The sequence below is a fragment of the Pseudopodoces humilis genome, chromosome 4 (assembly GCF_049639895.1).
Source record: "Pseudopodoces humilis isolate 2021_Gansu_Grassland_sample_001 chromosome 4, ASM4963989v1, whole genome shotgun sequence".
Taxonomy (NCBI): Eukaryota; Metazoa; Chordata; class Aves; order Passeriformes; family Paridae; genus Pseudopodoces; species Pseudopodoces humilis.
Window position 1 is genome coordinate 14,580,786 of NC_142203.1, and position 27,740 is coordinate 14,608,525.

General features: G+C 38.7%; 2 protein-coding genes across 3 annotated transcripts; both read right to left on the minus strand.

The window, feature by feature from the left end:
- Positions 1 to 462: 462 nt before the first annotated feature.
- CETN3 (centrin 3) lies at positions 463 to 12,512 on the minus strand. Of its 2 annotated transcripts, XM_005532429.3 has the most exons (5): positions 12,387 to 12,512; positions 10,189 to 10,324; positions 8,361 to 8,475; positions 5,616 to 5,807; positions 463 to 906 (listed from the first exon to the last, which is right to left on the minus strand). In XM_005532429.3, the coding sequence occupies exons 1-5, from the start codon at positions 12,401 to 12,403 to the stop codon at positions 863 to 865; spliced, it is 504 nt and encodes a 167-aa protein (XP_005532486.1). In that variant the 5' UTR covers positions 12,404 to 12,512; the 3' UTR covers positions 463 to 862. The 2 variants fall into 2 exon arrangements, with proteins under 2 accessions (XP_005532486.1, XP_005532485.1); XM_005532428.3 differs by lacking the exon at positions 463 to 906 and having other exon boundaries at positions 4,547 to 5,807.
- A 3,633-nt stretch (positions 12,513 to 16,145) lies between these two features.
- Positions 16,146 to 22,875, minus strand: MBLAC2 (metallo-beta-lactamase domain containing 2). The gene is made up of 2 exons (XM_005532431.3): positions 22,388 to 22,875; positions 16,146 to 20,856 (listed from the first exon to the last, which is right to left on the minus strand). The coding sequence occupies exons 1-2, from the start codon at positions 22,830 to 22,832 to the stop codon at positions 20,468 to 20,470; spliced, it is 834 nt and encodes a 277-aa protein (XP_005532488.1). The 5' UTR covers positions 22,833 to 22,875; the 3' UTR covers positions 16,146 to 20,467.
- Between the last annotated feature and the right edge of the window lie 4,865 nt (positions 22,876 to 27,740).

Consider the following 27,740-nt stretch of genomic DNA (forward strand, 5'->3'; position numbering starts at 1 on the left):
ATCTAAGATTGCAAAATACTGGTTAGGAGTTGCGGGGGGATGTTGCAGGTCTTTTAATGGATTTTTAAAATATGTTTTATATTTCATATGGGATGTTTTTATTATTAGATTCTAAAGTATACTACTTGGCTTTCAGGAAGTTTGCCCCTGTCATTGTCGCCACAATTATCACAACTGTGGATACTGGAGAGAAAATGGCTGGCTGACTTTTGAGTGATTTAAACATATCTTGAAATCAGTCTATCCTCATGCATAGTTGCATGTCATTAGTTATCATGCAGGGGTAACAGAATTAATAAATGGCATCTTTGAAGATGCATGTGCTTGCTCACTGAATGTTGCAGCTCGTCTAAAAGAGCAGAAGTAAAAGCTTGTAAATGAAAAAAGAAAATAATTATTTTCTCTGAGTCATTGTCCCTTCTAGTTCAGTTCATATTGAAGTACAATAGTAACACTTTCAAGTAGTAGTAAAGAACATTTTATTGGAAGTTTATCAAACCTTATGTATCAAAACTAAGGCCACAACTAATGCTAACACAAAGTCAAGAACTTCAAAGGTTCTTGTAATATGATACAATATAGAAATCTGAGACAAGGCTGTTTTTGAAACAGTTACTTAAATATTCTGAAATGCAGCACTACTTACTTGTTCTAAAATATTACATTAATTATTCTAGTGATAGTATTTAATGATACAAGTCCTGAATTATCAGTGCATGTAACCTGTTTTTATTTTGGTCCTGTGACAAGTAACTTTCTGTACCACTCCAGCTACCAAAATAAATGAAAGTACAAAACATTGTAATGGAAGCTGCCAACAACTCCTTCCTTTTGTGGTAAGTTAATTTCTTTTCTTCTAATGCTAAATATCTCCAGTCATAATAGCAATAAATTCTTCTTGATTGACTGTAAAAAAAAAAAGAAAGAAGAAAAAGAAAAAAAAATCATTAGACAACAGCAAACAACAATAAACCATAAAATTAAATAATGCATATCTGTACTTTACTTAAAGGCTTCTCTGCTAGTATCTGTTGCCTCTTATCAATCACTGTGTTTACAAGTGTGCTTCTAGAACAGCAGTTTTGCACAGGTTTTTTCACCTACCATGAAGTCAGAATGGAAGCTTTAGATGGAATACTAAAGCCAGAATCTAGCTCACTTATAATCCCTTATATTATTCCTCATTATGAAAGTAAAAATATTCTAAAAGTGAAACATGATAGGAAAAAAAAATATATCCTGAGAAACACATGTAAGATGGCTATGCAAAATAGTATTATTTTAAAGATATATAAAAATGTTAAGAATGGTAGCTAAATTTTATTAAGCAAGTACTCCTCAAGCAACAATAGCTCAGCTAGCTATGATTTAATTCAGTTTTATTGTTAAAATCTTAATTCAAAACCATTACACCCAGTCTACCATCACAGATCAAACAATGCTATTCCTGTCTCCCCAGTTTGTAACACTTGCCAAATATAAAACAAATTTTAAAAACATTTAGCAATTATCCCATAAATTAGCTAGAATTAAAATAGACATTTGATGCGCCTTTACCCATCTGAACTTTCTTCATTTATAATTAACAAAAAGTTTACACAAATACATTTGAAGAAATTAAGTCATAACAGTATATTAATTAGCATTCATTAATTATTTTGCTGCAGTTATACCTGAGGTACTGACCTTACTCATATGTTACAACATAGCCACTGAAAATGAATTAACCAGTGAACATGTTCACTCTGCAACTAATTACTGTAGTGGGAATGATTAGAGTAAGTCGGTGGTATGGAAAAGACAAGACACATACAAAGCCCTGACAATAATCCATCCCAGCCAACATGCCCACGCTATTCCTAAACAAAGCACTGCAAAGAAAGAACTACATTCAACAGCTAGAAGAAAATTAAAGAAATTCAACTATTTTAAAGAATAAAAAATAAAAAAAACTAAGTATGTCCTAGTGTGATGTATGTAAAAAATTAGGAAACAAGTAGATTTAGTCTAGCTTAGGGCCCTATGCTCTCAAACACCAGTCTATCACGTAGCTACATCTAATTCTAAGACACAAAAATACTGTCACTGTATGACTTTAAAAGCATTTCCACAGCTTTAACATAGTAACAATACACTAACAGCACAAATTCAACCCTTGTCTCAAAAATATTCTCTGGTTTACAACATCATTGAAACCATGCTGAAAAGTGAAAATACAACACTGTAATGACAAACAAACTTTGGAACAAAGAAACTTCAAAAACCAGTGTAGTTACAATTCCCAGTAACCCAAGTAATCCCAGTTATTCCTCTTCAGATGTAGAATCTGTTCACAAGTTAAGCACCATGAACGCAGAAGCACTGTTTTTCATGGCATCAGATTTCTCTCAACTCTATGACTTAAGTAATCATAAAAGAATGAACTAGAATCACAACTAATATTAAGATAACTTAATGAAGTTGACTTAGAATCTTGAGAGTTAAAGGTGCACATTTTTTCAGTGGTGGGTTGGGTACATAATTCTGTGCTAAAATCCGAGACATGAGACTGGATAGTGTTTCCTACAGCTGCATCCACACAAGGTGATCAAAACTGCATGAACTGACACCATGGAGTTTTTGAAGTTAGTTGTGCTCAAAACCAGGAGTAATTATTAAACCCAGGAATACCAAAACAAGATTATTTACATATTTAAGGGAGACAAAAATATGTCAAATATACTTTGTTTTACAGAAATCTGTGTATAGCTTACCAGTACAGCTCAGTGGTTTTGCTGGGAACATAAGGGTTCATGTAGCCTACGAGATACCTTATTTCACTGTGAGCAAAACAATCTCTCAAATGTAATAAAGGTGTTAAACCAAAAGTGGTATTATTCCTGTATTTGAAATAACAATAAAAAATGCTAACACTTAACAATTTCAAATTTTTTTTTTGAGGGCAGGAAAAGGGGAATTAGATGAGAGCAAGATTTTGCCACATGACCCAGGTGTTTGGAGACAAATGAAATGGTGATTCACAGGCTAATTTACTTTCTCAGAATGAATCTTAAAAAGCTAGGAACAGCCTCAGATGTCTTTAAAGAACAAAAAACATGCAGAACTTTAAGGATAAACAGTACCATACATAAACATTATGCCATCAATCTTCCATATTCAATCTTCTGCTTGATTGCACTAACAAAGACAATGAATGGATGACTGAATAAGGGGTAACTAAGCCACTTAGTCTTAGCTGATCAATTTGATTTAAAGAAATGTAGCACTGACACAAAATAATTATGACTCAATAACCCTCCTGAGAAGAGCTAATGGTCTATGTTCTATTTGTAGTACCCAAATAGAAATGTGACAAAAGAACATTGATCCACAATTCTCATTTGGCAGCTCCAGGAGATCAACACATGACAAAACATATTTGCACAAAGAATTCTACTTTCACTCACCTCTACAACAATGACTTCCAGAAAATAACACCTACGTCAAATAGCATAGAAGACTATCTGTGTCATGGTGTAGCTTTACCTTTAAGACAGCTTAGAAAGAGAGGAAGTTGGAGCTGCTGGTGGCTGATGGGAGTTTTTCCTCCTGACCAATTATCAGTCATTTCCAAGAATTGACAGCAGATCTGACCATTAAAAAGTGAATTCAACTTGTAAACACTCCCTTAAGAAGTACAGACAGAGTTCTCTTGCCCTCTTTGGTTTCTGGCTTTTGACAAGGTAACAAGCTCTGTCCTGGCTTCCTTCCCCCACTCCAGGCCGACAAGGCCGCAGGGAGGGGTGGGGGAGAGAAGCAGAGTCGGTCAGCTGAGCTTAGTTTTCAGTTTCTGCTGCGGGACTGAAACCTGACACTATGAACTCTTGCAGCTTTCTAAAGCTTTTAATTTTTTTACTACTTGGATAAATGAACAGATTACTCCTTTTTCTCAGAAAAGACAGAGAACGAGAGAGACAATCAACATGCAAAAAACATCATAGAACGACTAAAAACAGTGAGAGAAAGAGTTAAGTTTAAATAAGAAGGAGAGAATAAGGAGAAGCTGAAATATCTTTTTGTAAAAGCTATGGAGATGGATAATAGTAGTTTAAAAGACTCCTTTAATTCATGACTAGAGTATGGGAGGAATAAAGTATTCAAAGTGTGGACTTTTTAAAAAAGAGAGAGTAATTGTGATACTGTGAGTTGCTGGAGATGAGTAGAGTGAAGATTCTTTGAAGCCTTGAAGAGCAAAGCAAAAGCTGTTTTCCAGGAAGGCTCACAGAGACAGATGAAGAAGACCTCTGCCTTTGAATAACTCATCCTTAAACTAGTATCCCTAGACTCATTTGACCCATGCACACCTCGGAATGATGTAGAATGGGAGGAGTGAACTCTAAAAACTCCATAGATCGGCAAAAAGAGACTTCTGTTTCTCTACAAAGAATGAAAGAAAGACTCTAGCAAAAATTGAGACTGTTTTTGACCACTAAAGTTCTAAAGTTTTTTTTTTTTGTCTCTATGTTATCATGTGTACAAAAGAATAGTTAAGTGGTGAGAGATAAAAGAGTTTTCTGGAAGTTTATTCTAGTGTTCTTATTCTTGTAGTTTGTTAATAAACTGTTTCTATTCCTTTTAAGTTTTAAGCCTGTTTTGCTCTTGTTCAAATCCATATCTCATAGAAAGAAATAGTAATTTTTTAGTTACTGGTTTTAAACCACAACAATCTGTCAGAAGGCTGACAACAACATTTTTTCCACTAGTATTTGTGAGTTTTGAGTCCAACAGATGCTTACAAGCATAAATACCATTGTCACAGGAAAAACTGATGACCTGCTACTGAAATTTCATATATGAGTCACCACTCTGTAAAAATAGTGTTCAATGGACTGATAGTCTTCAGGTACAAGTTCTTAAATGAGTGATCCTCAAAATTCAGGCATTAAGGTTTCTGATGTAAAAATAAGGTTGTTTTGAAGATAATGAAAAACTCTAAAGTTTCAGTGTCCACAATGATTTAACAACCACAGTATTGAACTTGATTTGGTAATTAATTATCTACCTAGTAAATCCCTTCTGCAGCTTACTCTGTATGGACATTGTCAACTGCAGAGCCATTTTTCACACTCTGCTTTTCAGCACTCCAAGGCCCAGAAGTATGCTAAAGAGCCATCCAAGCTGATCCTATACAGACCCAGGCTACTTCCAACATGATTTATTAGCTTAATGCTCCATATCCAATGCTGAAATCACAACAATGACACATCGCCACTTAAGATATGGAGAGTAAGTGATCAAAAAACTCCCAGCACTTCAATACTTTTACTGATTTATAAGGAAATAAAAATGTAATGTAGATACACGAAATCTCTTATTTCTACCTTCAACTACAGTTTCACCCATCTTTTAATAGACATTGGTTGAGTAAGAGTTGATGGTGAATCAATTAAATTCTTAGACCCCAGGATTAGTAGCTGTCAAAAGCAACCCTCTTCATTACTTGTAAGATAAATTATGTTTGGAATCAAAGTACTCTAGAAAGGAACTAAAGAGGACATTTTTATAACAACGTAACACCTAAAAGGGGAACAAAATTAAGAACAAGATTATATGGTGGTTTATTTGCCAACACGTACTTTCTCCGTCTCCATCCTTATCAAATTCTTCAATCATAGCCCGTAGTTCTTCATCAGACATATTTTCACCCAATTCTCTAGCAACTCGGCGCAGGTTTCTCAGACTTATTTTACCAGAGTCATCATCATCAAACAATTTAAATGCCTTGAGTATTTCTTCTTGTGGGTCTCTGTCCAATATCCAGTCTGTCACTGCAAGAAGGATACTTAGGTTAGATTAAAAAATTCTGAAAGGTAAACTCAGAATGACCTTTGCGAACTAAGATAATATGAAGAACACTTGTCTGATTTCACCTGTTCTTAGATTTCTATAGAATTCAATGAGCATATCTGTTTGGCTGTCATCTGACCTCTCTTTCTCACCTCTGTTTTCCCAGGATGAGTTGCTCTTTGGGACATGACTGTTGCAGTGGAAAATTCCATAGCCGTTCAGTCACAGTCACACTTTCCACATATTTTCCAATAGGAATTAAAAGCATATACAGAATGCCTTTCTCTCAAAATTCCAAATTTAGAAAAAATACCATAAGCTCTTTTAGATGAAAGTGTGATTTTTTTTTTTTATTTTTTTTACTTTATATATTTTCATCAGGATAGAATTTTGAGCTGGGGAGAACACTGAAACAGTAAGTGAAAAAATACATTCACACAGAACCTCTCTTTTAAATATAAAATCACACTAACCAAAAAGCCCCCATAACCAACCAACCAATGACATCCCACCCCCAAAACCTGAAAACAAAAAAAAGACTAAGCATAGGGGTTATGAAAAGGATGCTCCTATGAATTACAAAATGTTTATTCTGAAAGGATTCTTCAGCCTTTATTCTTTTCAAGGCAACCATTTGTCAGTTCCTGCAAAAGAAAATACAAACTTGCCTCATGAAGTATTTTTCTAGTAATTACTTCAGACCAACCAACAATAATGTATCTGCACATCTTTGTGCTTACTACTCTTGTATTACAGGGCTATCTAGTCTTGTATTATCAAGCCATTAAAAATCACATCAACACCGCTTGCACATAAAGAACCACTTGCCATCTGCTACTAACTGCTACAAGTCTGCTCTGGCTTAGCAAACTTTAGGGGAAAGAATTTTTCATGCTCATATAAGCCAACTTCAGCAATCAAGTTCATTTATCTGCAGATTTAGCCTAAATTTAAATATTTTTTTCTAAAACAACAGTACTGCATTACAGTATTGTTTGAAAAATGCTACCTTTTGTGGCAAAAAGACAACTGAAAAATAATAAAATGTCTCTAAATACGAAACTATAGAAGACAAAATATAATTACATCTTTATATACTTCAGTTGAACATTAAATTAAGAGAAATGGATGGCTCATGAATTGCTTAGCTATATTCAGCAGCTGCTCTTCACAGTTAATGTCTCAATAACCTATTTTATCTAACTCCTCAATCTTCTGTTGGAAATGATATTGTATTTAATTCTGTGTCAAGGTCATATGGCACCACAGCTCTATGCTACTTCAACTCAAGTTTTCCAACAGGTTCAATCCCCTTCTAAGTATGTACTGCACTTTCTATGAGAATTTTCCTGTCTTCTTGCAGCACTTAATGACTGTTAATATTGATAGCCAGGCCAGAACAAGGAAACAATGAACAGGACTGGACATCAGGAATTAGAAAAGTAATTGCATGGTAATAACAGTATATTCATTTTACATAATATTACAGCATAAGGATGCAATTTTAAGACTAATATTGCTATTAAATCAATACACTCATTTTCTTTCAAATACTTCCAAAAAGGCTTTATCAATCAGAAAAGTACCAAAAATAATGTTATCTAACCTGGAATATAACTACTGAAATATTACCTATTATTAACAAGACATTTTGTCCAGTACTAACCTGTTAAACAACTAAATGTTGCCACATTTCAATCACTAATTGTTAGATACATTAAGATGATTGCTGCTTCTAGTGAAGAGCAAGTCCTGGGGGTTTGGGTGTTTTGTTCCATAAAATCTACAGAAATATAATACCTTGAAGAAATGGACTATCATAATGAGCATAATGAACTATAACGGACATAATAAGCTAGAAGTATAAACCCACACAGATTACTTCTTGTATGTACTTTTGTATGCAAAAGCATAAATTATACATAACAAAATCCCTAAAACCTTCAAGGAAACATCAAGTCTAAAAATTCTGCAGATAGACTACACACTCAAAGTACTTAAAATTGCACAATACACAAATTTCAGATGAAAGACACAACTAATTCTACTGACTTTATCAACAGTTGAAAATCCTTGTTAGTAGAAAATCAAACATCTACTTCAATTTCTCTAATCTTTTTAATATATGAAGTCTGTAATCTGTTTGTCTATGTGTGCACTTCTTACCATGAAATTCAGTGCCAAATACCTTTCCCACAGCAGGAAGAACAATCTTACAGAGATCCATGAACAAGACAAGAACATCTACACCTTAAACCAGCATTTACTCTTCCGTGAAAGCTTGAAAGAGATTGTGTATACCCTACTTCCTTTTATACTGTAGCCATCATTCATCTCTACATATCAAATTAAGAATTCAGAAAACAAGTATTTATCTTCCTTCACTATTGACCTATACTAAACCAAATATGAAATTAAATCTCCCACTTCTATTTCTTAATAAATAATTGAAGTCCACAAAGTACAGCTTTGAAACTGGACTCACTATTATAAGCTAAGTATCTCTAGAGGTAGAAACACAATCAGACACATACCAACTTCATTAAAATCTTCAAAGGTGATCTTGCCTGTTGATTCTCGATCATAATCTTTAAGTATTTTCAGGACATCAGCTTTTTTCACATCAAAACCCAAGGCTCTCATTGCCACCTTTTGGAATAAAATGAAAATGCAACCATAGATAAGGATCAAAATAAATATTTAACAGATTTTCCTTTTAATTTCAGTAATTACCTTCTTGCCCAAGAGGGAAAGAGTATATCAATAGTTTAGTAATTATAATAAATAAAATAAATAAAAGGAAAAGAGCTTGGAATATTAAAACCATTTAGAATGACTATTAGGAAATGGAACATCTTGTTACAGTGAGAAAAAAAAAGTTTGCATTTTCAGGGATTTTACAGACTGGACCAAATGCATCTTAGGACAAGTAAATTCCTCATTTCCAAAACCATTTCAAAATCTTATCTTTTTGAGACAAAACTGAAAATAATTCTGCAAGTTACTCTTCATTAGTAAGGCGAGTGTGTATGTTCATGGATTTGTAAGTCCCACAAGACTTTTAACTGCTTTTCCAGTCAGCCATAGAAGCCAACCTACATTTTACTTTACCATTAGTGAAGTTCTTCACATTTCGTTTCCCATTTCACCATAGACGGCAATTTCTCAGCACACACTACACTGACTTCCTTCAAATCGATGAATAAAGGCTAATCACACATGGAAAACTACTGAAGTAGTTATTCAAAAATTCATGCTATATGCCAGTTTTGTAGAGAAGGAGATAGCTTTTTTCTTTATGAATTTCTGCTCTTTCATAGTATTAGCGTCAGGGTGACAATATTTAATTAGACAGCTAAGAAAAAGCTTTTCAAGCAATCATGACAGCTGGGAATTCAAAGCATACCATAACCAGAAAAAGCATAACCATAACCAAGGGAGTACCCAGCACAACCCTAGTCACAGTGGCTTCCAACAAAGATAAAATACATGAACTCTGAAAAAAACAAAGGGGAATTGTTTTACCTAACACACTCCTGTAACACCAAATTAAGTAAAAATAAGACCTTTTTCCTTCTTTGAGTTACTTGGTAGAGCCAGAATGTAGAGCTAATACACTGGATTAGGCATTCTTTCAAAAAAAAAAATCTCATCCTCTATGACAGTGAAACACGGGCCTCTCCAAAGTTACTTTTTGTTCTTGATGCCTTAATTAGAATAAAAATGCATATAAGATTTAAGGCGAGTTTAGTGAGCTTCATTTACTACTCTGTAGACTTTCAGGTGGGAGGCCTTACTGAGAAAGACATCCTAAACCACATCTACTAATATCTATCATTAGAAGCATCCTTCTTTGGGAAGGGCAACTACTGAGCCTCCCACACATAGAGCAAAAAGCACACCTTATTCCTACAAATCATAGGCTTTCTTTTGAAAAATACAGGTAAGCTCTGGCTTTAGCCAACAGTTTTACAAATCTAATTTACATCTTTTACCTACACATCCGAAACCAACAGCAAGCTTTAGGTTATACAGTGTCATTAAAAATAATCAGTTTTTCAGGAGTTTTTCCCACTTGGTCATCTGTTCAAGCTTATCCCTGGTAGACTATATTTATATATTTATATATTTAGAATGCCATAGCAATTCTGTTACTGCATTAAGTATAAAAAGTGGAAGAAAAGTTTATTCTTACACCAATGGAGTATTCCCTGTTTTTTTCTTGTTTTTTTTCCCCTCGCTCCTTTAACCCAGCAAGATACAATGAAGGAAGTTTTTAACGATATAGCCAACATCTTAAGAGCTCACTATGGAACATATATTATCTGCTGTAAAACTGCTTAAATTAAAGAAAACTTCCACCTTTAATTCATGATAATTTATCGCTCTATCCTTGTCTGTATCAAACAACTCAAAGGCATCTTTAATTTCTTGCTTCTGTTCTTCCGTCAGTTCTCTTCTTTTCTTCTTTTTGGTTTTGTCTACTGAGAGCTCATTCCTATAGAAAGAGAAAGAAATGTAGGGTAACAGATTTCTATTGGGAAGATGCCACTGTAGATAACTTTTTCCACCAATAAGAAACTCACCATAATTTTAGAAATCACTACCTTACTTAGTCAATATTTTCTCAGCTTGTATTCACAGTTTAAAATAACATTTGAAATAGACAATCTGATTGACACCTCCAGTCCCCCACCCAAAATAAAATCAGCACAGGCATTTTTGTTAATAAGCAGCAACACCAAAAACAAGAGGGTAGAAAAATTACCAGTTAAAAAGGCTTCTTGAGGTTACAAACTAGATGAGCAGTTGAAATTATACAACTCATGAAAATAGTTGGTTTCTACACTGTAGCTTAAAAAAATAAAATAATTTTGGGGACAGACAGGCCAGTGGAGGCCAAACTAGGCCAGACAGTCTGACTACTAAAGCTGGTATTAGGTGCTACAAATTGTCTTTGTTGCCTGTAACAGTTCTTAGATAAATGGTACTTGCAGGGTATTTTTTTTTTAATCCTTCAGATCCCACACATACACACCGTTTTGAAGACTTTTTGCTCTATTTTGGTGTATATAAAAGAAACAAGCCCCCCCAAATCAGAAAATCTTGTTCAAAGACAGCCCCCATTTCTTGGGTTGGCTAGTCTAGGAATAAGCTTGTATTTTTAGAGGAGCATAGTAAAAGGACAAGAGACAATAACTAAAAAATTTAAGGGGAAAAGCTGCAGCTGGTGGGGAGACTGCAGATGGATCTAAGGGGAAACATTTTCCCAGTGCATGCAGTGATGTGCTAGAACAGTTCTGCTGGGAAGGAGTCTCCATCATCAGCTGTTTTTTGAAACTAACTATAAAAGGTGCTTAGCATCCTTAGCCAGCTTTACGTAGAAGCTGCTGTGATCAGGAAGCTGGCCCAGATGATTTCTGTAAGTACTCTGTAACCTAAATTACTATATAGTTTATGTTATACTCTCAGGAAAATGCTTTTTATACTCATTTGTCTTTTTGCACCAGAGGCAGAATGTGTGCTGTACCACCTAGTGGTGAATGCATAACGACTACTGATCAGAGAACAAAAAACTCCGCAAGATTAACTTTCCAAATCCCCTCTAATAAGCTGCTTTGTGCCCTTCTTTGTTAACCATTTGCTAATTTTAATCAAAACCCAAGATTAAACACGTAGACTTAGCTTTCAACAACCACAGATGCAAAAATCCTAAATACATGAAAAGTGCAAGCTGCAGAAGCTGAGCCTGCTTCAAATCACAATACCCTCGAAGAGTAAGATGTCCTTAACAGACCAATTCAAACAGTGTGATTTCACACAGGCTTTGGATTACTACAGCTCTTGGAAGGACTAAAATAACTATGAGCTAGCTACTTAATTAGGACTGGGAGAATAGTTCAGATCCAGGGAGCCCAGATTTTGAGAACTACGATGAAGAAATCCATTTATAAATCTGAAAGCAGATTAACACCGAACTCTTCTGAAAGAGCAATCTGGGTACTTAAGTGCTCATTTAGTGCTTAGCATAAAATTAATTTATCAAAAGACAAAGCAGTACTCAAATACAAGCAGTTCGGTGCCACTTCTGCAACTACTTTAACCATACTAAACATGACATTCTTAGACTTAAAAATTAAGGATCACAGTTGCCATGTAAGCGTATTAATTACGCTTGAAAACAAGATTTTGCCAGGTACTGGGATTCATGAGCCAGGCTCCTTTATGCTATATCTACTAAATCAGAATTTATAAACAAAACAAAGCCGAGCAGTTTAACTTTATGCATATTCATAGCCCTTTTGAAGGCTCATCAGGCAAGCCAGAAGCGAACCCGTCCCTCTCCCGGCAGACAGACGGGCCTGATCCTCCCCCGGCCGCGCCAGAGGGATCAGACGTGACCGTCCTGAGGCCGGGGATGACCCAGGCCCAGCCACGGCCTAACGCGCCCCGCGTTCCGCCAACACCTCCCGATCGGGGGAGGCGCGGCCCTGAGGGACCCCCACCCGCGCTCCGGGCTCCGGACGGGGCAAGCGGAAAAGCGACCTGCTCGTACCGACCTGAGGGCCAGGCTCATCGTGCCGCTGCCGGGCACCCAGGTCCGCCAAACGCGCCCCCGCCCCTCCGCGTCCTAGCCGCAGTGACGCCGCGCTCCTGCCCTTGGCGACGCCGCTCAAGCCACGCCCCCTCCAATTTGCGATGTCTGATTGGTCGCGGTGTGATAAGCTCCCGCCTCCGATGCCTAGACTCTCTGCTATTGGCTGAGATTGCTGCCACTCAGGGCGATAGGGGTGGTCTGTTCGGCGGTTGGGGGTGATGGCTGCCGGCAGCGGTTTTGGGCGCTGAGTTGCTTCTGCTGCAGAACGGGCAGCACGAGAAAGTTTTCCTAAGGAGGGATGTTCTTGATGTTTCGTCTTGAATTTCAAGCCTAATCAACAAGAAAAGAGATTTAATCCCTGAAACAGATAGACGCTACAAAGCAAGCTCAAAGTGATGTCCAAGGGTTAGAAAGACAAATTCTCTTTGTCGGTGGAATTTCCTTGTTAAGGTCTAGGGCACGACATGATTCAGTGATGTCAGACAAACAGTTCAGAATTTACACAAAGACATTTGGCAGAACTCCGAAGATAAAGGAAAAATTAATAACTCTGCTGAATCAGCTCCAGTTCTGACAGACCAAGATGCCCACCGATTCAAGAGAAGCATGTGGACTAATTAGCACGAGAAATAAGGGAATAATTAACCAACAGAAGATTAGAATAATAATTAATAAGAGAATCATGCAACTTGAACCCAATGAACATTAATGTGTTTGTTTGCTAAAATGTATAAATACTGAAGAGTTTTGACAGTTGGCGTGCTTGATTCATGGAATTCCACCAAGCATCCAGGCTTGTGCAACTCTGAAATAAATATTCCATGGCTCACTCAAGCGTGTAATTATTGCCCTATTGCACACTGAGTAACAAATCTGATTTTTGTGGTCAGCACATGTGGCCCCGCTGTAGCCTGGATGTGTAGTGGCTGTGTCAGAACACCACCCCGTGGCCCCAGGCTCTCACTCTGACTTGGGTGATGCTGTGGGCTGTGGAGGAGGACGCAGAAGTGGCATTTACAGAAGCATTTCTGGCACTTGTACAGATTTTGCCTTACTAAAAATTTGATGGAAAGCAATATGTACTCTGTGGAGGGAGACAGAATACCTTAATATATAATTCCAGTTATCATTGATACTAGTATTTTTGTCTTGCAAAACAGTCAGTGAGTCAGCATATCTGTGTGGGGAAAATGCTCGTATCACTGATGAGAAAACTCAGATTTGTGAAAAGTACTGCCTCAGTGCTCTGGTCCGTGACAAAGCAATTGTCCCTTGCCTTGCTTTGCAAACAGGGCTGTTTCATAACCAGCTGTGACAACACAGTACAGTGTTACTAACTGGACCATAATGATATTCAGATCCTTGCTAATACTATGTTATGCAGTTTAGCTAGACAGACTGAAAATTCTCAGGCAATGAAAAATTCCTTCAGGCGTTTCAGTCCTGTTCCTTTCAGGACTGTCAGCATGTCTTGGAGATGTTTTGCACCTGTGATTGCAGTAATAAACTATCAGTGGGTTTGCACCAAGTACACAGTGTTGAATGTGTAGATTTTTGCTTGCTCAAGACACATTTTTCCTGGACAAAGCCAAACAGAGATGAAACTCATCTGGCTATCTATATTATGTCTGGTCTTCAGATCAAATAGGCAGGGCCAAGAGCTTTGTAACTGACCTCTCTTTACAGATGGTAGCTTTGCAACTAAAAGCATAAATTACTGACAGTTTTGACCCTCAGCCTGTACTATGGTGCATGTATAATCACAGATTAAGTTTTTGTGTGTTTCACAGAATATATGTGTCCGGAGAGAAAAGGAGGCATTAACCAAGTGGTGTGTGGGTGATTAGCATCAAGGGCCCCTGACTGCACCAAGAGCCCCAAATTGTGTTGTTTCACCCACACTCTGACCGCCACTGTGTTGATCCTGGAGCTCAGCACAGGGTCCTTGCCTGAGCTGCACTGGGGTTATTCCTGCTTTGGTGCTGTGTGCTGCTCTCTTGCTGGCATATTGAACAGACTTTGTGGCCTCACCATGAACTTGAGTCATCACCTTGCCATTGTCTGCAGTCACAGGGCTGCTGACAGGTCAAGTTACTCTGCAGGGAGGTCACAATCCCTGCCTGTGTTGTGACTGCGCTTGGCTTCCAGCTTGTTCTCTCTAATGGTGCACCTGTGCCCTGGCTGCTCTATGTCAAGTAGAGTGAAATACCTGATACTGATACTCTGGGTGTGCTTCTGGGAACTGGAGATCCACATTTAGGTCCCTACTTCTAAATTTATAAGCTAAAATGTTGCTCCAGAAACTAAAGTGCCACTTTTGTAAATTGATTAAAGTTAGCAGCAGTGCTCATACCGCATGTGAAATGGATATGCAAAGAATTACAAACAGAAAAGACAGGCTCAAATAATATTAACTAAAAATAAGTACATGGTTGTGGTAGCAGTGACTTGAAAATCCTTGAATTTTCAAAGTTGGCTAAGCCCATCCTAAGATGAGCTCTTATGAATAGAGTTGGTAAATGAATAGCACTAGCATGTTCCTCAAACATACATACTGTCAGCTTAATAAAGAAAATAATTAATTAGGAGATATACTTAAAGATGTTGTTACTAGCTTTTACTTAAATTTTCAAAGTCATCTATAGCTTTTTGCGGGGCTGTATGCTAGGTCTGTCTTCCTTTTGAAGATAACATTCTTCTCTAGTCCAAATTTCATTAGTATTTGAAACTATCCTACCACTCAGTCCTTAACTGAATTTGAGTGTGCAGAAGATAATAGACCTCATTCCAACTGCTCAAAATCAGATTACATATCAGAACCATAATTAAATTAATCCTGATTTTCTTAAAGATGTTGGGCACGATTTCATGCAAGTTCAAGTTAGTTTTGTTCATGTCACTCTTGGAACAAATCATATGTAAAAATATAAAGCCATACTAAAAACATACCAAGAATCATTGCCAGTTTGACGATTCCGAATATGCTTCTTTGTGCATCTGGGTCAAACTGCTGGGAGATACCTGGCACAGTCACAAAATTGTGTTGCCCAAGTTTCTGAACCTTTTCCCATATCGGAGTCCTTTTATTTATTTTTTATTGTTTGTTTTTCCAATTTTAATTTCTGTTGAATGCGTCATCACCCCCCACCCCTCACCCCTGGACTCTGTTGGAGGAATGTGTAGGAATATGTGCAAAGTTAGTTGCTAGAATAATTTTTTAACAAATAATTTTTAAACAGGTGAGATTAGCCTGTCCAATAAAATCTGGGTCATTAGGAGTGACCTCGCTGAAGATGGTTTTGGGTAGCACAGTAAAAGCAAGGAGCAGGCATGTAACACCCCTGGTTTCTAGTTTGATCTTCAATTCTGTTATTTTCCTGGTCAGCACAGCCCCTGCCTGGCTTGTGGCCGTCTGGCGCTGGCCCAGTCAGCAGTTGGGACCAGGGCACCTTCCCACCCACAGATACTGCACAGGAGGGGCATCCCACCCCTATGGACACTGCATGTGACTCGATCTTCTCGAGTGTGGCCCGGCTAGCTCAGTGATGAGGTTTCTCTCGAGTTTCGAGCCAGCATATGTTTGTGGGATTCACCGATTTTCTTCTAGAATTCAAGTCTATAGAGCGAGTAAAGAAATTGGGGGATGACTCTCTCTCTGGTTTGCATTCCACAGTTTATTTCTGTGAAGGGGAATCCAAAGGACGAGAGACAAAGGATTTGGGGTCTGGGGGGTCTCTTTTAACAGGGTTTCTCGGGGGGTGGGGACATCAGAGAAAGAACCAATTATTTTTCTCAGTTAATACATCTTACAAACTTTCTACAAATCAAGGTTACACACATCAAGATAAGAAATAACAGACACCAACTTCTTCAAATGCTCACAAAGATGTAGGAGTATTCTCTACAGAGGGGAAGAGGAGGAGAGAGGGGGGCCTGGTTTCCTGGCAACACAGGGGGGAAAGAAAGGGAAGGCAAGGTAAGCATGCCCTCTCAGCTTCCATAGTTTAGAGGCATTCTGGAACAGGAAAAAGTTACAAACTACCGTGTTGGAAAGAAGGGTTCTCTTCTCCCAACCCCGTGCTTTCCTGGGCTAAAGAAACTTCAAGCAGCTGGAAATGCCAGCGGGGTCCTATCTTTACTCTATCCGGCCTCTCGCCGTGGGGCTGAGGAGAGAAACTTCAGTAACCATGGTAACCTGACGCCAGGTAAACAATTAGGAGAAAGAGAAGCTGGGGGGGAATCACAACTAAAAAAGGGGAAAATATATATTTCAAGCTATCAGCTACAATATGCATGCACTATGGTGACAGGCTTTGGGGCAGGATTCCACCACGCCAAGGTGATGTGTGAGCTAGTGAAGTGACTCCACAGCATTCTAGACTGCTACCGATGTGCCCCGGAGTGGCTTTCTGACTGCCCCCAAAACCCGGTGCAATACAGTTAAAGTGTTTTGGATAGCAGCTCCCCTGTGTAAGAGTTAACTTTAATGGAATCTAAAATAAAACATAATGAATGGGTTTGGGTTTTTTTTTTCATTGCTTCTCGATCAATTCTAAACTTCCTAATTCAGTTTGAAAGTGAAGGGACTGAAGATACGTGGTTAATTCATGGCTGAATTTTTACACACAAGAGGTACTGCTTACTGATTTAAGTCACATATGCATTAATTATAAATAGGAACTTGGACCAGTGTTGGTTGAATGCTGAGACCTAGATTTTTAATATTAGATTAATAAATCCTTCTTTTTCTCCACCTTTATCTCCCTCCCACTTTCCTAACAGAGCTGCATTTCTTTAGTTTTTGTTTTCTTTGGCTACAGATGTCTGCTCTTACAAGGCAAAGTACATCTATGATGTGTAAACATTTTTAATGCAGTTTCTTTCCTAGAAGCATAAATAATTCTGCTAGCAACTTGTAAATATACTCCATCTCGAATGAAAAGTGCTTCTGTTGAGAAATACCTAGAAATTATTACTTAACTGCATAGGATTATGATATTTTATTATGATAATACAAAAAAAAATTATGTGCAAACTGCTAACATCGTAACAACCTTAACAGATTACAGAACAAAACTTCCCATCTGATTTTTATGTCAATTCCCCAGTCAACTGAAAATTGAATTAACATATATTTAGATGTTACAAAGAAATCAACACAACTCTAAAGGTTCAATGTGATGCAGCATTTAAACTTACAATATACATTTTAAATATTTAATCCAAGTAGCATGAAAGGACCGCTGTCAAACTCTTATGATTAAAATTTGGTAAGTCTTAACAAAAATAATCAGAGACTGCTCTTTTAACTTAAGATCATTTAAGTATTGTTTATCTAGTAATGAATTTCTTTTAATACAAAAAATAATTTCATGACCCTCAAAAAACTACTTTCATTTGGATTATAGCAGCAGTTTACTAACAAACTCCACTTTGGGTTATAAGCTCACTTCTGAATTAAGAAAATATCCCCTAGAATTTGGTAAAGTAAAAAAGTCAAAGTTTTGGTAAAGTACTTAGTGGAATTCAGCATAACTTAATAGGGCATTTTGACAGTGATTTGGCCATTTAAGGATTGTAGCTGATAGAGATACTGAGCACAGATTTAAACACAAATGATGGAGGATGGATGTTGTCTTTTCTTTTGAACTGACGTGTTTTGAGTCTTCCCTTAGAAGTTCAGGCTTTACAATACAGTAATGTTTGGCTACCAAGATTCTAATATTGAATCAAATAAACTGATAATGGTATAACACACCAATGCCAATTCAAAGTGATCTTACTCTTCTAGTGAACATTTGCAAAACTTTAGCAACTTGACATGAATATTGGCAGGCTTTGTGATAGGAGTTCTTGGTGACTGGCTTAATGCACAGGGTTACCACCAGGACTCCCACAGTCTTCACAAAAGCAATGTTTAAAAAGAAGGATTATTACTGATGTTACACCACTGTCAACTAATTTGCAGGAATTCAATTACTGTCAGGTAACCTGTAATACCATGGCATCATCTGGATAACTGGTATAAGCTTTAGTGATATGTATACCTTCAGCCTGCTTACCAGCCTGTTTTGGTATTTCTTCCTTTGCCAGCTGAGGCCAAGATAAATACCTCTTGGTTTTATGACATTAAGTCTACCCACTGAACACTCACACCACACAATGATGTACATGGATTTCTCAAAAAAAAAAAAAAAAGATACTGTGGTATGAGTGATAACAGGTCTTTCAAGTGCTGCACCTCTGCACATGTCCTGCCCACTCACAATTTTGCTTCAGCTTGGAGACAGGCACTTCTAAGAAGAACGAGGCAACAACCAACCAGTGCAAATCCTGGTAAAGGAACATATTCACAGTAAAGGCAGGAGTGTAGTCATCTATGAAGGGGAAAAAGCCTTACATAATATACTAGTTTTCATCAATTTTAGACAGAGATGCTTTTTTAATTTTGCAATATTTTTTTTTTCCCCAGAAGAATTTGTATCTATTCAGAAGGCTATCAATTTCCTCTCCCTCATGCCTTAGACAAAGCCCAAACCTCTGGCTCCCTTACTTACTGGCTATGATGGGGGCAAGTTTCTGCATAAAGTGAAACAAGAGAAGTTAAACTACACTAATATTTGGATAAACATTTGCAGTCTTTTTTGGAACATATATATGTCTATGTACAAAAATAAATTCAGACAGTGTCCTTTTAAAAAATTTACATATATACAAACTGTTAGAATAATCACACAAACTAACCATTTCAGCAGTTTTTAAATACCACACATTCAATTTTCATAAGCAAGTTACAATGGTATTTAGCATTTTTCAATGTATTCAACTTTTTTTTTTGGAAAAAACTCCATGTAGCACACCTTACATTTCAGAACAACCATGTGCAGCACATACTTCTGATGCAAACAGTAAACAATTTGAGTTACATTCTCTTTGTGATAAAAGGTATACTGGGTGCTTAATACAGCACCTTCACTATGGCAAGGTCATGTTAAAGCCTCAATCCCCCCCCCAGCACAGATGATTAACAACCAAGTTACAACACAGTCACATAAAAATACCCTTAAGCATAAACAAATGCCTTAAGCTGGTCACAGTCCACTTCTCTCAACTTTCCTTAACAACATACTCTCTAAATATTTTTTATGAGCTGATCAGAAAAAAAAATAAACACATCCAGCAAAAACTCAATCCACTTTGTACAGAGTAGCATAACACATTAATTCATTAGTTCACAAATTTTCTAATTCCTAACTCACATGCCTACAAGTAAAACAGTTCCCTAGCCAATGGTGAGAGTGCTCCTGCTTGCTTCCTCTCTCCTGGTGCACTGGCTCCTTGCACCACACCAGGAGACATGAAAGCCTCAACAAACCATCTGCACCAAAAGCTTCTGTGGTAAAGTGATGTATCTGCGACTTCCAGCTTGAAAGTTTGGTCTACACAACTTCCATGTGTTAGTGTAGTCTAAAGAAACCGCCAGGCAAGTAGTGTGCAAAGATAAACCTTCAGGTGCTGAGAGGTGCAGCAGATCCCATGCCCACAGGTGGCAATGGCTGCAGAATTATTTCTTTCTGGACACCGAGTCTGGCATAGATGTTGCTCCTGCTGTGACCTAATGGCTGCTCCTAGCACATGCTAGGTCTTAGCAAGAGCTGTTAGGTCAAAACCTGAGCAGGCAGTGATGAATAATCATAAGTCTAGTACTACAGCAACAAGGTTTTAGCCATGAGTGTAAAACCTCTCATTTTAGCACATATATCTGCCAGAGTTGTAACAAAATTAAAACAATGTATTTGAATTGCAATACATGTACAAACATGCTCGTGAAAAGTAGAAAGAAAATCTATAGCTTTGGCTAAAGCTACAAGTTTACAGTTTTTATAAAAATATGAATAAAGTAGGAGAAAACAGGGAGAATTTTTAAAGCTCACCTGTATCAATTTGCCATCTTTTTGCTAACACATACTGCTTCTGCTTGTTACTGAGCTTTCACAACCCATTTAGTTATACAGCAGGTGACATATCACACAAAATTAACTGTCACTGAGAAGTGATTCTTGAATTTGCAACATGAAGTGCTATGCTTGCAATGGATTTCATAGCACAGGTAGAAATCTTGTGACAAACTCCAGCTTGGGAAATGTAGTTGGCAGCTAACCGATACAGCCTTTCTGCTCCAAACATGTTAAAGTGCCCAGGTAGTACCTTCTCCACAAGACCTCTGTCTACTAACTCCATCAGGCGCTGGCAGCTTACAACGTAGTCACTGATCCTGCTGTAGGGAAGCCAATCGATCATAGATCCATCATATACCACATCTCCGCTGAACAAAATCTTCCTGTCCTTGTCATGTAAGCAAATACTGCCTCGTGAATGACCAGGCATGTGCATGACAGTGAGCTGTCGATCTCCGAGGTTGAGCACATCCCCTGAAAACAGATATGTCACAGGAAATTGTATGCATTTGTCATGTTTCTTAAATGACACAAAGAGAACTACCTACTCATACACAGAGACTTTAGACATATGACATATCGCAACAATGGGAGCGGGGCATTTATCTTCTCAGTGAGTGCCAAAGAAGTGTCTGAAATATAAATGTGCAAAAAGGTATTTTCCAATAACATTAGCAGTTAACACAGGCTTGGGGCTGTATTAATGGAATATATTCACATTCAAATAAATTCCAATAAATTGAACAATGTGAAAAGGAATGCAGTAGAGAAAATAAAACAGGAAAAAAATAGAACACATCTAAAGCTGGTTCTCCTCTGAAAGTTTACAAAAAATGTATTTCACAATACATTGTAATTTTACCCTTATTTAATTCATCTAGAATTGCACTGCTGTTACTCCTAAAGGCAAAAGGCCAAAACATAAATTGCTGGAGGAGCACCAAGACAGGCCTCCATACACTTTCTTCATTTAATTCAGTAAGACATAAAAACAGAACTTTCTTACCATAGGTCCACAGGTTAAATGTGAATGCCTTTTAATTGTACCAGCCACTGAACTGATATTCGTGTTATCATGTGTCAGTTAACATCCTAGAAACTCTGATGCTAATCTAGCAGCCAATGTACTTTGTCTTTTACAAAAGTATTTTTCTCAATAATCCTACCTCCTTTTTGAGGGGAAAAAAACCCACAAAAACAACTTAAACTTCTATTGATTTACTATAGTTAAATGTCACATTCCATCTTTATGGAAGCCTTCAGTAAAAATTAGTTCTGCTTTTCCAACCACCTATGTGGGATGGCCTAATAAAGCCAAGAAGACAGTAAGCACCCCACCTAAGGTATCACCTGTCTGACAGCCACCCTTTAACATCTGCTTAACAGTACTGTATAGTTTAGGTGCTTTTTTTACCAGAACCCTAGTCACTGTCTCCCATTAGAGACTAAGTGATCTTCCTTATGTGCAAGAAGCCACTTTTGTAAATGCTTTATCAGTAATAAATTGTTTTTTACATTTTACATAAGTCAGGTAAAATTCAGTAAGTGTATTCATGTAACATTCATGTAAATTCTGTAAAACAAAAATTGTATTCTCAGTGCACATTTCAGGAATTGTTCTGTTAACTGCCCTTTCCATGTCTTGACAGCTTATAAATAATAAAGGTCACCAGATACCAGAATATGACCTGCTGGCATACTGTTTGAAGCCTAAGGATAAACATCGGGTGCTCAATTAGTTACCTAAATCACTGCTGAGTGATTCTCATTCTAGATGGAGAAAAACTCAGGCCGCCAGAACTTTCAGAACTGGTAGAAATGGTTTAACCCACTACGCGTCTTTTTGGTACCATGCTAACTACGGGTGGCTTATAGAATCACGGGAGTGACAAAATTAATCGATTTAAATATTTGATACGAGGAGCTGAGTAAAGCAAGAGGCGCTCAGCGGCAAAGAAGCTGCTCCATAATACCCAGCGCATACCGGCGGGGCTGGCCCCCTTACCCTCCTGCAACAGGCGGCTGGGCCGAACGGGCTGGACGCGGAACTGCCGTGCGCTCCAGCCGGGCCGCGGCGGCCGCGCCACCTCCCGGTCCGACAGCCACGTCACGGCCTCGTAGTTGTCGCCGTGGAGCAGCGCCGCCGCCTCGGCGCTGTGCACCGCCACCTCGTCGAAGTGCTGCAGCCCGCCCGAGTGGTCGAAGTGGACGTGGGTGGCTACGGCCAGCAGCGGCCGCGGCCCGGCGCCCTCGGCCGGCGCCAGCAGCCCGGCGTCGCGCAAGTAGTCGGGCAGGCTGCGCAGCCCCAGTCCCGCGTCGATCACCACGTCTCGTTCCGAGCCCCGCACCAGCCAGATGTTGGCCCGGTTGCGCGATTCGTAGAAGCGCTCCTGGATCCAAAAGATACCGCCGCCCAGGGGCTTGTGCGCGAACCACTCCAGCGCCGACATGGCCCGGCCGGCGCTGCTGGCCCGCGAGCCCCCTCAGCGCCCCCGCGGCGGCGCGGGCGGGGCGGCGCGGGCCCGGCCCACTGCGGCAGCGGCAGGCGGAGCGTGGCGGTGCCGGGTGAGGAGCGGGGGAGTGCGGAGGGGCTGTGGGCGCTCAGCTGTGGTCTGAGGGGGCGTGTATTTGAGCCCCCTTCCACACCGAGACCCGCCGACGGAGGGGGCAGTAAAGGCGAAGCGCCTCGGCCGTGGGGGGAACGGCGCGACCCTGCAGGGCTGGACAGGGAGCAGCAAAGGAGCGGAGAGCAGCTGCGGGGGTATTTTCATACGGCAGGGGTTAGTGATCCTTGGGACAAATATCTTCTCCCGCTTACCTTCACGGGCATCTATTTAAGAAGACACCCACAAAACTTTAGTATCTAAAGTTCAGTCCTTTCTTCTGTATCTGCTGTTCCCTTTAACTGATTGTGCTTGCCTCTGAAAATCAAGGATCCACGATTACCAAAACAAGATCAGGAACTTTGTTGTGCGGAAAGCGCTAGTTATAGCGCTCAGTCTGCTTGGGTCTGCTGTCGGGGTTCCGGATTCCACAGGCCTTTTCCTCCCGAAGCATCAGCTGCTTACCCCTGAGCCACTGCCCGAGAAACTGCCTGCATAGGTTTTGAGGAATTTGAAAAGCTTAAATCTGAAAAGCTTCTCTTTTATAAATGACACACGATCTATGTATAAACATGAAAATACACCCAGGGTGATCCTTTAGACGTCCCTCAAGACAACGAGAAGACTTAGTGTGGTAACTTTGACATGCTTGGTGACTTAGTTGTACAACTCAGCTCTTCAGGATTTCTCCATTTGTCACTGTCAGTTTGTGCTTTCAGTTAAAAATGGGCTTTTTGAACCAGTATGCTTGAAAAAAATCAAAAATTTGGGTAAAAATGTGGTGTTGAAATGCTGCTAGTTTTAATGGTTGTCACTTCTCGTCAGACTAATGCTGTTTTAAGGTAGTATACTAAGAATTAATTTTAAAGCAGCTTTAAAAAATGGACCTGAAATTCACTACATTTAATGCCTTTCCTTTCTAGCCCTGTGTCTTGTTTAAGTTTTATTTTGTTGTGTGCTGTTGTTTTGGTTTTTTTTTTTCTTTTACATCTAGATAATTGCTCATGTTTGGGGCTTTACAGTTTCTTTTATCATCTCCATTCTGCAAGGCTCATATCTTGCTTCCTATTTTCAAAGGACTTTCCCTTTCCCTTTGCTTCATTTTCTTTTGTTTATTTTTGCTTTTTCTTAAAAAATATTTATTTAGGTCTCTCTGCTTATTAAACAGTATTCTGTGCTGCAGAGTGACATGGAAATATATAATGTGATTTTGTTTTAACCAAATAGAGCTAATTTCTGTTAAAAGTAACAAGTAGGAAAAAGCTGGCATCAACATGTTTTCTCTGGCCTTAATAAAAAGGCCTTTGTTTCTGTCTGGGGGAAGCCAGATGCGCTCCTACAGGTACAGCAGTAAGTCTGAACAACCCAGTTGTACTAAGCAAGGTGCAGTACAGTGACCTTGCAGTTAATGGCGTAAATTAAAAGGCCAGGAGACCTTTGGCTCCCTTTAATAAGCCTTTATTAGAAAGAACTAAGCCTAGAGGTGAGGGCTTGGGGTGCACGCCGCTGCCGCTGCTCCCTGTGGTCATTGTGGAGAAGGAAGACCACGCAGGCTTGTCATCCACTGTCGAAAGGACTAGAGCCTCTATCCTCACCAGGATTGCCCAGAAACTGTTTCAGGCCCAAAAGTCCAGGGGTGTCTTCTCTCTCAAGTGCTGCCGAGGTCATGGCGACCAGCTTGCCGGACTGAGATTGGCACACCCAGTCTCCCCAGGTCCCCGCTGCCGCCACAGTGTGGTCCTCCAGATGTTTCTTGAGAGTGGCTCGTTGTCCAGGGCTGTCTTCACTCCCAGGTGGTAAAATGATTTTAATATGCACCCGTGTGCAAGTCTTTATGGGAAATGCGGAAGTTCATCCTGGGTAGCAGTGGCTGAATTCCCTGACGGGTTGGAAGGGAATAAGGGGTGGGGGTACAAATGCAAGGATAAAACAAGTACGAACTTCTTAACAGTGAACCCTTTTGGGACTTACAACACCAAAACCCCTTATCCAGGGACCTAAACTGGGACTGAAACAAGAACATAAAATTTGAACATAAGGATTTTTATTTATAACAATATTGGGATTTTTATTTATAACAGTTAATAGTGAACAGCTCGTGGAATTTCTGGGCTATGACCTTGCACCGATCTCTGAGTGGTCTGTGGGAGTGAGCAGTGTCACAGGGCTTCAGCTGAGCTTCTCTTCCATTTATTGACATCTTCCCCCATTCTCACATTTTGATTTACTTGTCAACCCATGGGTCATGCAATTCATGAGATGAAGGTTGGTATAATAGTGAAGGTGAAGAGATGTGACTCTTAAGTGTTTGGGAGGCTCTTTTATGACCTGTGTTAAATATTTCAATTAAAAACAACCTCCTTTCTTTTCAGCATCTAGCTTGCAGTCCTGCTGGAGTCTTTTCATGGCTTTTGATTTTCTTAATTACTTCTTTGACTGTGTCACTTTATCAGCATCCAAAAAAATAAAGGACAGAAAATAGTCAGGATGAAGAAGTCATGAATTACAAACACAAATTGGCTTTTGGAGAGAAGTTCAAAAACTAGTATGTAGTCACAGAAAGTTCGGTGTTCTTAGACCTTTTTTCACCTGTTGTTTCTGGTTCTTCTGGTTGAACTCAATACAGTGCATCCAAGGTTTAGAAGATGGCTTAAAATTCCTAGGTTAGGAGGCAATTTCCGGCATGCAGAGGTGACTATCATAAATAAAGGAATGAAGCTGATTTTATGCATGTGTCACATTTACAGTCTGTGGAAGAATCTAAGATGGGGATTGAAAATGGCTTGCTATTTAAAAATGGTCTTTAGTTTTAAAATGACTGTAATCTTTGTTAGACACTAACTTTCTTGGTAATATGTACATCAATTTAAAACATGTAAGGAAAATGTATCTATAATATTTTCAGTGCATCCAAATGGCTGGGTCAGCTAGGTACATGTTTCATGTACCTTCAACCTGGAGGCTGTTGGTTTTGGTAAAGGTGCAGCTCTATGTGATGCCATCTGTAAGCCTCCACCACCATTTCCGTCTTGGAGCACACTCTGTGTTCAGGTAAAGTGTGTTCACGCTCATGTTTAGAGAACTTAATGAAATATATGAACAATCCTAAAAAATTTGGATTTTAAAGTAATGTAAGGCACCATTTTTCTTACTGTTGCTTTCCTGCCCCTGTGCTAACAGTTGTATCCCATATTTAACTGGATTTCTTGCAAGGAGTTAGTGTGTTGAAGTTCTCATCATGATTTGGTTTTCTGGATGTTACAAGAATGGAAACACTGGATACTTGAATTTGTCTGAAATGAGTTTACATTAATCCTTAAAGCTATATATAGATTTGTTGATTTTAGAAAATTACTATTTATGCAAACATGAAAGATTGTGTATGATTGTTCTGTATTGCAGAAGCCAGCATTTGAAAATAACTGATACTTCGTGTAATTAAGGGAACTTAATTGAGACTTGGCATTTAGCATGTATTTGAAAATCAAAGGGGAATAAAGACCATTTTCTGACTGCATTTTCTTGTGAAGGGGAATCTTTTACTGAACCATATATTTTTCATCCTCTTAGTCCAGCTTTACAATTAAGATGTGTGATTTCATATTACTAGGTCATCTCTAACTGCTATGTGAACATTGCAGTCTGCTTGGTAGCACAGTTCTGTAGCACATCTGAATTCTGTATACACTGCAGCTTTTGAGGTACAGTCATCAGCCTTGAAGGGCAATTACTAGCCCCAGTGTGTTTAATGTATACCATGGAGAAGGTAAATAAGCTTTCTTCCTCCTGTGAACAAAAATTCAGAACAAAGTTAATGTTCTCAGGGGAAATGTGGTGCCATTTAGGAAAATCAGAGTTAACCCAGTTGTATAAGTAGAGTCAATAAAAAATTCAAGTGGTGATTTAATGACTGGACATTGACCAAAAGCATGTTACAGCTTTGACTAACTTACAGTGAAATTATTTGAAGCAGTGAATTACTACTGTTGCATATTTTTATTAGACACATTCTGAGTTCACACAAAGTTTCTATAAATGCAATTAGAAGCCCAATTCAGGAGCATCAGCTTATCATCAGCAACATTAAGTGATTTGAAGTGTTGGCCAACTAGCAAATAGAGCTGGAAGCAGTAAGCTCCTTTCATGGTCCAGATCTGGGACCTGTGATAGCCCTTTATGCTTTACAACCTACCGCTCGGTTACTGATTAAGCACCATTTATCACATGAGAGAAATAACATCTATTCTGTAATTCTCTCTGTAGTATTCTGGATATTTTTAAAACTGTTTTTGCATATTTATCTTCCTCAATTTCAAGATTCAAGTTAATCCCAAAAATACAACTCTGAAGAACTCATTTAAATTCAACTGGTAGAAACTGAATTGTGTGAGGGCCTGGTTTTAGACAACACAACCAGTTTCCATGATAGTGGTCATAGAAAGGGTGTCCATGTTATTCAGATATCATACTTAATGCATCTGTAACTCTGTCTTGGAAGTGGTTAAGAACAGTACGACTCTGACTCAAGGGAGAAGTAGTTTCTGAGAAATTTAGGTTGGTGAGAATAACGCTTTTGGCAACTAAGAGTTTAGGATTACTATGAATGACTATGTAACAGTTTCAATAATTTTTTTTCCCTTTATTTTGTAATACATTTTTGTTGAAAGATAAAGTTATAAAAGGTGTAAGTTTAGATGAAAACTTAGTTAGTAGGTGTATCAAAATGCAATGAAGTGTACTTGAGAAGTAGTAGAG

Bases quoted from the DNA above. Each gene is read 5' to 3' on its own strand.
- CETN3 (XM_005532428.3), bottom strand. The intron at 8,476-10,188 runs GTGGAAGTTTTC...TTATTCCAAAAG, and splicing joins TAAATTATCATGAATTAAAG to GTGGCAATGAGAGCCTTGGG. The intron at 5,808-8,360 runs GTATGTGTCTGA...TCCTTCTTGCAG, and splicing joins TGAAGATTTTAATGAAGTTG to TGACAGACTGGATATTGGAC.
- MBLAC2 (XM_005532431.3), bottom strand. From the start codon at position 22,832: ATGTCGGCGCTGGAGTGGTTCGCGCACAAGCCCCTGGGCGGCGGTATC. The intron at 20,857-22,387 runs GTAAGGGGGCCA...ATCTGTTTTCAG, and splicing joins CAGCCGCCTGTTGCAGGAGG to GGGATGTGCTCAACCTCGGA.